The sequence below is a fragment of the Mangifera indica genome, chromosome 4 (assembly GCF_011075055.1).
Source record: "Mangifera indica cultivar Alphonso chromosome 4, CATAS_Mindica_2.1, whole genome shotgun sequence".
In the NCBI taxonomy this organism is placed as follows: domain Eukaryota; kingdom Viridiplantae; phylum Streptophyta; class Magnoliopsida; order Sapindales; family Anacardiaceae; genus Mangifera; species Mangifera indica.
In genome coordinates, this window is record NC_058140.1 from 17,512,268 (window position 1) to 17,525,042 (window position 12,775).

The 12,775-nt window shown below is 36.0% G+C and overlaps 1 protein-coding gene and 1 long non-coding RNA gene across 2 annotated transcripts; both read left to right on the forward strand.

Annotated features, from left to right (window-relative positions):
* Positions 1 to 753: 753 nt before the first annotated feature.
* Positions 754 to 1,127, forward strand: LOC123214058. Its single transcript, XR_006501806.1, has 3 exons — positions 754 to 817; positions 901 to 969; positions 1,078 to 1,127. It is a non-coding gene; the product is annotated as an uncharacterized LOC123214058 (long non-coding RNA).
* A 4,178-nt stretch (positions 1,128 to 5,305) lies between these two features.
* On the forward strand, positions 5,306 to 12,273 carry LOC123214059. The gene is made up of 11 exons (XM_044633766.1): positions 5,306 to 5,575; positions 5,725 to 6,017; positions 6,900 to 6,977; positions 7,096 to 7,664; positions 8,280 to 8,891; positions 9,047 to 9,201; positions 10,270 to 10,457; positions 10,547 to 10,680; positions 10,746 to 11,101; positions 11,180 to 11,283; positions 11,729 to 12,273. The coding sequence occupies exons 2-11, from the start codon at positions 5,729 to 5,731 to the stop codon at positions 11,797 to 11,799; spliced, it is 2,556 nt and encodes an 851-aa protein (XP_044489701.1). The 5' UTR covers positions 5,306 to 5,575; positions 5,725 to 5,728; the 3' UTR covers positions 11,800 to 12,273.
* The last annotated feature ends 502 nt before the right edge of the window (positions 12,274 to 12,775 follow it).

Consider the following 12,775-nt stretch of genomic DNA (forward strand, 5'->3'; position numbering starts at 1 on the left):
CCTCTGCCAGAGACGAGTTTTGGTTTAGGGTTAGTGGGGTTGATGTCAGATTTAGTCCGTTCGAGTTTGCACTAGTCACAGGTCTATCGTTTAGTCGACGGACTGATGTCTCTTCATATATGCCTCGCTCTTCCGGACATCGAATCAGAGATACTTACTTTCGAGGTTTTTCGACGGTGCAGTATCATGACTTAGAGCGTATTTTCTTGTCGAGGCCATGGGGGGCTGACGATATTGACGCTGTCAAGATGGCCTTGTTGTATATTCTTCACATTGTTTTGTTGGGGAATGATTGACGAAAGAAGGTGTCCACGGATTACTTCCAGTTAGTTGATCATTTGGACGGGTTTAATTCCTACCCGTGGGGCGTTGTTGTGTGGCAGATGACATACGATTCTATGTCACAAGCGAGTGAGAGAGTCTGTTCTGGACGGATGCCAGAAATCCGTAAATATGACCTTTACGGATTTTCGTTCGCATTTCAGGTAAGTTTTATATTATCATTTATATATATTAATTGACAAAAATATAAATTGATTTATTTACATTGTAAATGATTATATTACAGGACGATTCCACCCATCATGCCACCGAGCAATGTCCCCCATTCGTATCACCCAGTTTTGCTACATTAGATGCTACATTAGCACACTGGAGTGCTACGATTTTACGTGAGATATCAAGTTTTCGTGACGATATCTCTTCCCAGATGACCCGATTACGTGACGATGTCTCTTCCCAAATGACTCGATTAGAGGATCGTATGACTCGTTTGGAGGACATCATCACGCGTACATATCCAGCCTCCGTCGCTCAGGTTGTAAAATCACTTTTAATTTATTACTTACATAAAATGTCTACAGTGTTATTATTCTGACAACTATTATTACATTCGCACAGGAGAGAGACGAGGATATCCCACCGACATCCCCTGTTGATACCGCAATACCATCCCGTCACCCACACGAGGTCCGTATGATATTTCAAATTTATATTTATTGTTAAATGTCATTATTATATTATAGTATTGTTATATATGAAATGTCATTAATTAAGTTATTATTACTAATATCTTAGGGTAGTGACCCGGAGGACGCACCGGTTAGTCCTTCTGTTGCATCGATCGAGGGTTCTCTCTGAACACCTTCCCCGGAAGTTCAGGTTAACTTTATTTTTAAATTGTCATTGATTGATCTGTCTTTTCAATTATATTATTTATTTAATGATGTTTTGACTGTTTTTCTGGACGAGCGATTATGGTTACTTGCTGATATCCCGAGCTTGACCAAAAAAATAGTGGATATTGGTTCACAGGAGGAGGACTTCCAGGAGGACGATTTTGAGGCCATCCTTATTGAGGTATATCAATCATACTTAGTATATAAATAGTTGTATTTATTGGTCATTGAGATGTTCAAAATTTATATTTTCTAGTCCGCCGAGGGAGCACGCGTGGTGGATTTGACCGTGATTCAGGATTATCCAGCTAAACCTCCTTCCGCATACTTGGAGAAGGTAAGATAAATCGATTAATGCTAATTGTTACGTAGGATGAATGACGAATTAATTATTTTTTTGAGATCATGCAGATGATTCGTACAGCACGTGGCCGGATCATCCGGAAGGGTCCGCTGGTTCGCACCCCGTATACGAATCCACTCAAAGGGAGGGCGAAACGGCAACCTACGACCATTCCATCCTCTGCCTCTGAGCGTGAGGAATCTTTCCTCACGTGGTACACCAGCGCTGCAGCTTCTGACTCACATGATGTCTACTTCATCGGGTCGAAGTCGAAGGCCAGCTTCTGGAGGCTTGTTGTAGAGTTGCGCGAGTGGTTGACTGACGATGTGAGTTGCCTATAATTTCATAAAAAGCTAGATATATTTATTACTAACTAACACGTGAATCACTTTAAACCATTTTAGCATGTGGACTCCTTTTTGGCTTTATTACGTCGACAACAGGCCGATCACCAGTCGACTATCTCACAGCGTTGGACGACTGCCCACACATTCTTTGGAGGTCATATTGAGATGGCCTGGAAGAGTTGGCAGACCACACCGATTGGAGAGTTTGAGTTTTCGGGGCTCTTCACGAGGATGGTTGATGCATCGTATACCCCGGGATTGTTGTACAAACCATGGGGGATGGTCAATCGGTAGAGTTTATATATATTTATATTATATTCAATTGGTTAACGACAACGATAAGTAACTAAAATGTCTCATTGTTTATAGGTTTTCATCCCTATAAACTTCGAGAACGCACATTGGGTTGCCGGAGTTATAGATTTCCGTGAGTGGTCGATTACGGTGTACGATTCAGATGTTTCATATTCAGAAAATATAGGGACTCTGGAGCAGCGCATGCGACCGTACATGACCTTTATTCCCGCGTTATTAGAGGCGACGACTTTTTGGACAGCTTCTAGGAGGACTCCACGACGTGATCCCCTCACTTTACATCGAGCATCGGATGTCCCTCAGCAGGGGTTGGGCTCCGGTGACTGTGGCGTCTTTATGTTGAGATTTTTTGAGTGTTTGGCGTTGGCACGGAGCTACGTTTTTCCCCGAGAGTCGTCTACCTCTATGCGTCGACGATTAGCGACACAGTTGTATTTTCATTGTATCGAGTAGCTCACGGATGTATATTTATAGTTATTCCTATGTTTAGATGTATATATTTAGTGTATGTTCATATGTATATGATATACTTTATTTGTGGTTATATATGGATGTGTATCGTATTTCAGTTCATTTTTTAAATAATCTTGTCATGAATTCTAAAAGTTGAAAAACCCTAGAATGGAAACAATCAAAAAATTTTTCAAAAATCTGAAAAATACGAGTCGATATCTCGTAAAACGGTGAAATCCAAAAAAACAGAACTGAAATTCAAATTCTAAAAGTTGAAAAACCCTAGAATGGCAACAAACAGAAAATCATTCGAAAATCTGAAAAATACGAGTCGATATCTCGTCAAACGGTGAAATTCGAAAAAACGGAACTGAAATTTGAATTCTAAAAGTTAAAAAACCCTAGAATGGAAACAATCGAAAAAATTTTCAGAAATTTGAAAAATAGAAGTCGATATCTCGTAAAACAGTGAAATCCAAAAAAACGGAACTGAAATTCAACTTCTATAAGTTGAAAAACCCTAGAATGGCAACAAACGGAAAATCCTTCAGAAATCTGAAAAATACGACTCGATATCTCGTCAAACAGTGAAATTCGAAAAAACTAAACTAAAATTCGAATTCTAAAAGTTGAAAAACCCTAAAATGACGACAATCGAAAAATCCTTCAGAAATCTGAAAAATACGAGTCGATATCTCGTAAAACGGTGAAATCCAAAAAAACGGAACTGAAATTCAAATTCTAAAAGTTGAAAAACCCTAGAATGGCAACAAACGAAAAATCCTTCGGAAATCTGAAAAATACGAGTCGATATCTCGTCAAACGGTGAAATTCAAAAAAACTGAACTAAAATTCGAATTCTAAAAGTTAAAAAACCCTATAATGGAAACAATCGAAATTTTTTTCAGAAATCTGAAAAATACGAGTCGATATCTCGTAAAACGGTAAAATCTGAAAAAACGGAACTGAAATTCAACTTCTATAAGTTGAAAAACCCTAGAATGGCAACAAACGGAAAATCCTTCAGAAATCTGAAAAATACGAGTCGATATCTCATCAAACGGTGAAATTCGAAAAAACTGAACTAAAATTCGAATTCTAAAAGTTGAAAAACCCTAAAATGCCAACAATCGAAAAATCCTTCAGAAATTTGAAAAATACGAGTCGATATCTCGTAAAACGGTGAAATCCGAAAAAACGGAACTGAAATTCAAATTCTAAAAGTTGAAAAACCCTAGAATGGCAACAAACGGAAAATCTTTCAGAAATCTGAAAAATACGAGTCGATATCTCATAAAACGGTGAAATTCAAAAAAACTGAACTAAAATTCGAATTCTAAAAATTGAAAAACCCTAGAATGACAATAATCGAAAAATCCTTCAGAAATCTGAAAAATACGAGTCGATATCTCGTAAAACGGTGAAATCTGAAAAAACGAAACTGAAATTCGAATTCTAAAAGTTGAAAAACCCTAAAATGGCAACAAACGAAAAATCCTTCAGAAATCTGAAAAATACGAGTCCATATCTCGTAAAACGATGAAATCCGAAAAACGGAACTGAAATTCGAATTGTAAAAGTTGAGAAACCCTAGAATGACAACAAACGGAAAATCTTTCAGAAATCTGAAAAATACGAGTCGATATATCGTAAAACGGTGAAATTCAAAAAAACGGAACTGAAATTCGAATTCTAAAAGTTGAAAAATGAAAATGCCTTACAATGTAAAATATCCAAAAACCCCTCATATTTATCTAAAATCATTTTAATCCCCATAATGGGTGAGGGGAGTTATATAAATGAAGGGAAGGGTAATTTTGACATTTTAGAAAAAAGTTTGAAATAAATAAATAAATAACAAAATACCTTTATAATGTAAAATATCCAAAAACCCTTCATATTTATCTAAAATTACATTAAAACCCCATAGTGAGTGGGAGAGTTATATAAATATGAGGGGAAAGGTAGTTTTGGTATTAAAAAAAGTCATAGGCATTTTTTTTTTTGAAACAGTGATTTTGGGCATTTTGGCTTAAAAATAGTGATTTTGGGTATTTTTGCTTAATGGGAGGGCATTTTGGCCATTTTTTAAAATTTCCCTAAATTTAATTAAAACCCTCTTATTTTTATTTTCTTTCACTCGCATCCTCTTTTGCCTTGAAACCCAATTGACAATCTCACATAAATAGTTCATCTCCAATACTTATTCGATTTTTACATACACTTTCAACATTAATGTATCCATCTCCAATGATATCATTATTCCCATTTTATTTCATGTTATTAAAATCCAAGAACTCTCTTCACGTATTTATCTCATTCTTTTCAATTATTTTCAATGTCGATTGCAATTTTCAACATTTTATCTTATTGATATCAAACCTTTTTCACTTCATTCAGTGTTAACTTTACCGTCAATGATAATGATATTAAAGTCGCATGATGATTAGGGTTTTAAAGGTATAAATAAAAGTTTTCAAACTTATTTAAGAGTTAAAATAAAATATTTAAAATGTTTGGGTATGATCATAAAATGTATTAAATTTTTTTATTTTTTTAAATTTATAAACAATGAAATTAATATTTTATCTTTATATTATTAATTTTTATCATTAATAATTATGAGTGAAAAAATTGTTATCCTCCTATCTCAACGGATGCAAAGTGTTTTTTGGCCAAACCTCTGGTGGAGACACTAGACTCCCCGTTCGGCCATACAATAAATCAATAATAAAGGGCTTCAATTGCAGGTGATCAGCCCTAATAAAACGCTGCGTTTCAGGCTCCAAAGAAAGAGATAGAAAGAAATCCATGCCAGAAGAACCAGATCGAAACCAAGCGTGAAAATTAAAGAACACTCACTCCTCTCTATGATCCACTCTGCAAATTGGATCTACCACTTCTGAGGGAAAAACTGTTCAGTTTGATCTTTTAGCCAGGTAAACTTCACTCTCTCCTCTCAAATCTAACTTTTATTTTTCCGATGATTCGTTATTCATTTACTTTACAACACTAGTAGATTTTCATTGCATGTCTTTGCCTCTGATTACATTTTTTCCCACTATTTCTGCGAAATCTTTTTGGTTAGGACGATGAATTTTCTGCTGCGCTCTACAACGACGACGCAACATGCAGTGCCAGAGCAGGAATCTCCTGCAGCCACGAGCTTTTTACCCAAACATCCATCAACCTTGGAAAATCTTATCGCTGAGGATGCGTACACGCGTTACTCAACGGCTAATTATCTTGGTGGAGAGATCGAAAGTGTTGGAGGTGAAAATGGCGGCAGCATTGAGGTTTCTTGTGAAAAGAATGACTCTCCTGTTGTAGAGAACCACACTGATGTTTCTGAAGAAGAAGGATGGATCATCATTCCTTATAGTACTATTTCTCAATCACGGTTTAATTGTTTTTAGGTTTTGATTGGTTTGTTTAGTATTATAATATAACTTTAGCATTAACTTGGTGTTTTAATTGTATGTAGTTAAGCTAGAATTTAGTTCTTAGTCTCCACAGGGCCAAAGCATATACTAAAGTTTGAAGTTGTATAATTGATGGTTGAAATTTTAGAAAACAAGAGATATTAAGGGAGCTCGGAAGTGAAAATTGTGGTATGAACACATTATCGTTATGGAGATAGACATAATCTTTTTCTTTCTTTTTTTAAATTTATAAATTAAATAACTTAATTATTTGATTAACCGTTAAGTGCTTGTCCTTCTTTATTAAAAGGAAGGAAGTTAGAGATGCCCCTTATGTATTAATCAGTTTTTTAGAAACTGACTATTGACTAATATGTGATAGAGAATGCAGGAATTCACATATATATTTGGAATGAAAATGTAAAAAAGCTCAGATAGGTATTTATGACATGATTTTGACTAATTTATGATAAAAAACAAATAAATAAAGGTTTGCTTGCTCGGGAACATTAATGTATAACCACAGAGTACCTAGTAAAACAATGCGAATTAGACACACACACACACACACACACACACATGTATGTATATATAAGTTCTTATCCCATACTCCCATTTTTGTGCTTTTAGCACTTGTCTTTTTGATTTATCCCTTCTATTGATAGTATGGTGCATCAATATCCATCTTTGATACTTTTTTACATTTTTTTGTGTAATATTCGAACAGTCTTCTAGAGTTGGTTTCCTTGAAGTTCTTCCTCAGTTTATGAATATTACATGATGATTGTTTATTTCTTTAACTCCGATGCTATTTAATCCAATGGTTGATATGCTATTGTAGAAAAACTCCCAGATAACTGGTACGATGCGCCAGATAGACATTCATTCTGCTCACTGGACCGCACCTTTGTTTTCCCTGGTACCCAATCTTTCCCGAAGCAGTGGCTTTTTTCAGTTTTGGAATACATAATTTCCCTGATTTTCCTGTGTTGGAAATTGTGTTTGTTTTATCATACCTGAACTATTTTCTATTTCAGGTGAACAGTTACATGTCCTGGCATGCTTGTCAGCATGTAAGCAGGATACAGAAATCATTACACCATTTAAACTTGCTGCTGTTATGGGTAGAAGTAGAGGACAAAGCCCTGAGAGAAAAAATGGAAACAATGAAGACACAATGAATTCAGTGGTTGGATATACGGAAGTGAGTCCTGATAGGCAAGTAACAGATCAGAATGGTGTAAACTCAGCAGAAGAAAAGATGGATTTACAAAATGATATTTCAGCCAGTGAATCATTGCTTAAAATGGAAGATCACAAAAGACAAACTGAAACTTTGTTGCAAAAATTCAAGGACTCCCATTTTTTCGTTAGAATTGCAGAGTCAGGTGAATCACTTTGGTCAAAGAAGAGTTCTCCTGAGATATCTTCTGAATTCTTTGAGACAGATAGTCAAAAGTCTGGTGCAAGTGGAACCAAAAAAGCCACAAAAAGCGCGTCTCGTGCTACTGCAGTTATTGATAGAGGAAATTTTGATGCCAATGTCTCTGGTGGAGTGGCAAGAAATTCAGTGAAGTGCTGCTCTCTCTCTAACGGAGACTTAGTGGTATGTGACAACTTATATGTTGTTCTTAATTATTTTGTTTATTCCGCTTCTATATTTAGTGAGAGCATAAATCATTGCTTTGCAGTTGCACTATTAATTTCTGTTTATAGATTGCAATATAGATTCAGAATTTTTTGCTTCTGTTTTTACATGTATTAAATGTGCTGATGCAGCACATGGAAGCTGGATTATATTGCAATTTATGTTATAATTTCTGTTTAATATGCTTTGTTGAGTCCTGTCACAATAAATTTATTGTTGAAGTTTAATTGAATTGAGTAGTCCCATCTGGTATGTTGGTTGTGCTACACTGGTCGCTCTGTTTAGTTATTTCTGCATGTTGAGTCAGCAACTTGCTTTAAAGTTGGAGAATTTAAATGAACTATCATTTTGTGTGAGATGCTCTTATTGTTATTTGCACTTTTTAGCTGGCTCGGTAATATGGTTGTTCCATGTTTCTATTCCAAGAAGTTGAAGTTCTGAATCTTTGTTGTTCATCCAAGATTTTCACTAAAAAATTTTCAGCCAAGAACCTTTATGGTCAGCTCATTTATGGGTTATTTTGTTGTTCAGCTTAATGATTGTCTCTCCATTTCTCTGTTTGGAAGGATGCAGGTGCTTTTACAGGTGAATGTTGGTGTTGATTTCTTGAGAGACCCTGTAATTGAAATTCTTCAATTTGAGAAATATAAGGAACGAAACCTGTATTCTGAGAATCAGGACAACTTAATGAATGCAAATCCTGATCCATGTGCAGAATTATTAAAATGGTTGCTTCCGTTGGATAACACTGTTCCTCCAGCTCATTCTTTATCTCCTCCTAGGAGTTCTGCTACAGGAATTGGCAGCACTCAACAAAAGTCTGTCTCTTCTGGCTCTCAGCTCTTCTCCCAATTTAGAAGTTATTCCATGTCATCTCTTCCTCAAAATACCACACCTCCTCTACCTCTTAAAGTCCAAAGTTCTAAGCCATCCTTTGATCTTGATGATTGGGATCAATCCTCATCTCAAAAACTGTTTAAGGATCAGAGAAATGAAACTAAAGGGCTTTTATCTTTTCGAGGTGTATCAGTGGAGCAAGAAAGATTTTCAGTTCGTTGTGGACTGGAAGGCATTTATGTTCCAGGAAGAAGGTGGAGGAGGAAACTTGAAATAATTCAACCCATTGAAATTCATTCTTTTTCTGCTGACTGCTGTACAGATGACCTTCTTTGTGTTCAGATAAAGGTATTTATTGTGATTATATCTGGTCATATGACTATACCTCTTTTTTTTCCAGTGAAAATATATAAATTTTTACATAGCTATGCAGATTTGCTCCTTAGGTCCTGCAGTCAAATTTTGGCCAGACTTATCCTAAGATTTTACTAGTTATTTTACAGAATATTTCTCCTGCACATACACCAGATATTGTGGTATATATAGATGCTATAACAATTGTCCTTGAGGAGGCGTCAAAAGGTGGACCAACTTTATCATTGCCGATTGCATGTATTGAAGCTGGAAATGGCCACAGCTTGCCAAATTTATCACTCAGGTTTTTTTCACTCCAATATCTTAAATTAATTTTAGTAATTAGTTGACCCTTTATTTAATTCTGCTTGTTTCAGTATTGCAATAACTGATGGCTGTTGATATTCTAGTGAACTAATGCATAATTTTGTAGGCTTCCTGCTACTTGGATTAAGTGAAAACCCATTAATGTCTATCTGTGTTCAATAGGGGCAATGCTTTTGTTACATGTGTGAGAAACTATGAATTTTACTCCTATATGTTACTTTTAAATTAGTTATAGAGTGAAGAGTTACTGTAATGCATTTATCAATGTCAACTCTCGTACTTTTTAACTTAAACATGTCTATCACGCTGGCACGAACTTGTGTTCAATCTGCTGTGGGACGATTCAGATTCAATCTATAACAATAGTTGGTTTAAAAGTATATTGATTGTTTCAAATATAATGTTGTAAGCATGCTGTAGATATTTATAATTAGATATGCTCAAGCCAATGGCAAGTTGAGAAACCCAAGTTGTACCTCCATCGATACCCTCTTGAAGCCATTTCTCTCTTCTAGTTAGTCACAGTAATAGTCAAGTAGATATTGGAGAAGGACCTTAAGCAATACTTTTGCCAAACTTTGACTTTATCCTGAGAAGTGGAGAAGAGGAAAAGAAAAAGAGGTGGTCTGGAGGAGTGAATGGTCTTGATAATTGGAAAAAGTTAGATGTAATAATATTAGGAGAGTTATTCAGAAACTATTATTCGCACTAAGTTGGCTCATCCATGAGTCAAATTAATTTAGTCAAAAGATGCCATGCACTGCTATAATAATATGGTTCCTGGACAGGAACACCACCATGTAATATGGACCCTGTTGCTAATGTCCATTGAAATATGAAAAACAGGTGTGCCAATACTATTGATTGTGTTCTTATACATTGATCAGATGTTATGTAAGCACATAATGTATACATAAGGAGGGTGAGAAGACTTCACTGGTATCATAGTTCTATGGCCTATGCAAGTTTAAGAAATATTTGTTTGGGTTTTGGATTCAGTGACTCTTTTCTTCCCATGAGCTTATTGAAGAACTTCCCATCTCAGGAGGGGTGAAGAACAATCTTTTATTCTAAAACCAGCATATTCAATGTGGATGGATCGCAAAGCGCATGGTGAAAGAAGTTCTCGATCATCAAGTTTGCATCTTCCTTCCAAGACTTTTGAAGGAAAGAGGAGTGCTTCAACTGCTGATCAGTATGCACTTATGGTATCTTGTCGGTGCAATTATACTGGTATCGTAATTTTCTTACTTTATTGTATCATCTGATATATTTTAACTTGTTAGTTATTCTGAATTCTCACTATTTTATGTTGACTATAGAGTCAAGATTGTTTTTCAAGCAACCAACAACGTGGCAACCACGCATCTCAAGAGATCTCATGATCTCTGTTGCATCTGAAATGTCAAGACAACCTTCTGGGCCGAATGATAGATTCACACAGCTTCCTGTCCAGGTATTGTACCCTCTCTCTTTTGCTCTGGGTTAGTTGTATATCATCTAACTGATTCAAATTTCCAGGTCTTAACTCTTCAGGCATCAAATTTGACATCTGAAGACCTGACCTTGACAGTTCTTGCTCCAACCTCATTTGCTTCTCCTCCGACAGTGGTGTCCTTGAGTTCTACACCATCATCACCTTTCAGTCCCTTTGTTGGATCTTCTGAGTATGCAGGAAAAGCAAATGATGAGCGACATGGTCATGCACTGAACAAGCTGAGCTCTGTACCCCTAGTATCAGAGAACCAGAAACAGAATGGTGATGGCGGAGTTACGTCTGTTTTGATTAACAGGCAGTCCTCTCCTGTATCGGATGTCATACCGAGTACTGGTTTGGGTTGTACACATCTATGGTTGCAGAGTAGAGTTCCATTAGGGTAATTCACCACTTTCTTCTCCTTCATCTTTAATTTGTTATTGCACTAGGTATTAAGACTTACTATGGTTTGCATCAGATGCATTCCTTCTCATTCTACGGCTACAATCAAGCTTGAGCTGCTTCCACTGACTGATGGTATAATTACACTTGATACCCTACAGATTGATGTTAAGGAGAAAGGTACTTGTCTGCCTATTTCCGTTTTTTGCTCTTTTGCCAACTATCTCGAACTGCCATCAGAAGGAATCTGTTATCATTGCCTTAAATGCAATCCAATTTCTTCTGTGGATATAAGTAGAATTGATAAATTGATGATGAGGGACACGGTACATCATTTATACCATTTCCATTGTCGCATGAATTTTTTTATGCCACTTTGCTTGAACACGAACTTTTTAGTAGGTTAGTGTTTCACACTCAAGATTGTGACATTCCTCTGTAGTTTTTAGCTATAGTTTTTGGTAATTGTCCGCCTCATCTATGAATGACGGCACACACAGGTTCTGTGCACTTTTTCTTCTGACTGACTCCACCCTTAAAGTAAATTGATGCATTAGTTTTGACCTGTATCCTCAAATGTTAATACTAGCTATTCTTATGCAAAATCCCTCTTTGATACAATCAGGTGTAACTTATATTCCAGAGCAGTCACTGAAAATTAATGCGACTTCCAGCATCTCGACAGGGATCCTCTAGGACATATGTATTGGAAGTTGTGTTTCCTATCACAATTTTATACACAAAACACAGGGAAAGAGATTGGAAGAGCTGTTGTCTAGCAATTTTAGCGGCAAGGGGTAAATGATTTCCTCACATGGATTAGCGGGAATTGTGCCAGTGATTGGTTAGGAAATTAAAATAGCCTGATATCATTGTCATGTCTTTATAAAGAACAACATTTGTTATATACCGTTTAGTGGAAAAGAATATGCAGGCTTTGTAGATGAATCTGTTGGTGTGAGAAGTCACAATGACTTTGTTGTGTTGTGTGAATTGTACTCTTTATACTGCTAATTTACGGCAGAGAGAGGGTCTGACCCACATTGAATTTGGGGGAAGTTGCTAGAATTTTAATTCTATTGTATTGTGGTTGGAGGATGTAATCATATTATTTGTAAAATTATTTGCATTTTGTACTTGTATAAGACTATGGTAATATCATATTTTATAGGTCTGTCTATTGTTAAAATTTAATTTACTCCACCTGGGTGTCCCATAAAGTAATTTGACTCTGATTCTAGCAATGAGTCAATCTACCTTGGAATGGGAATGGATTATTCCTTAGAAATACATAGATTCTTTGACTGGAAAAGGCATAGTAGAAAATTAGGGAGATATCTCTTTGATGGTGGAATATTATAACTTGTAGGGAGAAGACCTGATTCAAGCTTCTGTCATTGCTGATGGATGGGAGAAGGACTATTTTACCCCCAACTTTTGATGCGTTTCTAAAGTGTCACTCACGACAGATGAAAATCCACTTTTTCCACCTATGAGCCGTTAATATGGATGATTTATATTTGCATAAGGATAAAATGTCTATTTTACCCTTATTAGATAAAATGACAAAAATATCCCTCAATTTAATCTTTTAAAATTGATGTGAAAGTTTTACTATTCACCTCCCTTAGGTTTTAAAAACTAACATTTTCACCTTACCTAAAGTTTTTAA

Coding starts and splice junctions, on each gene's coding strand:
- LOC123214059 (XM_044633766.1), top strand. CDS start 5,729: ATGAATTTTCTGCTGCGCTCTACAACGACGACGCAACATGCAGTGCCA. Junction 6,018..6,899: donor ATGGATCATCATTCCTTATA/GTACTATTTCTC, acceptor ATGCTATTGTAG/AAAAACTCCCAGATAACTGG. Junction 7,665..8,279: donor TCTCTAACGGAGACTTAGTG/GTATGTGACAAC, acceptor GGAAGGATGCAG/GTGCTTTTACAGGTGAATGT.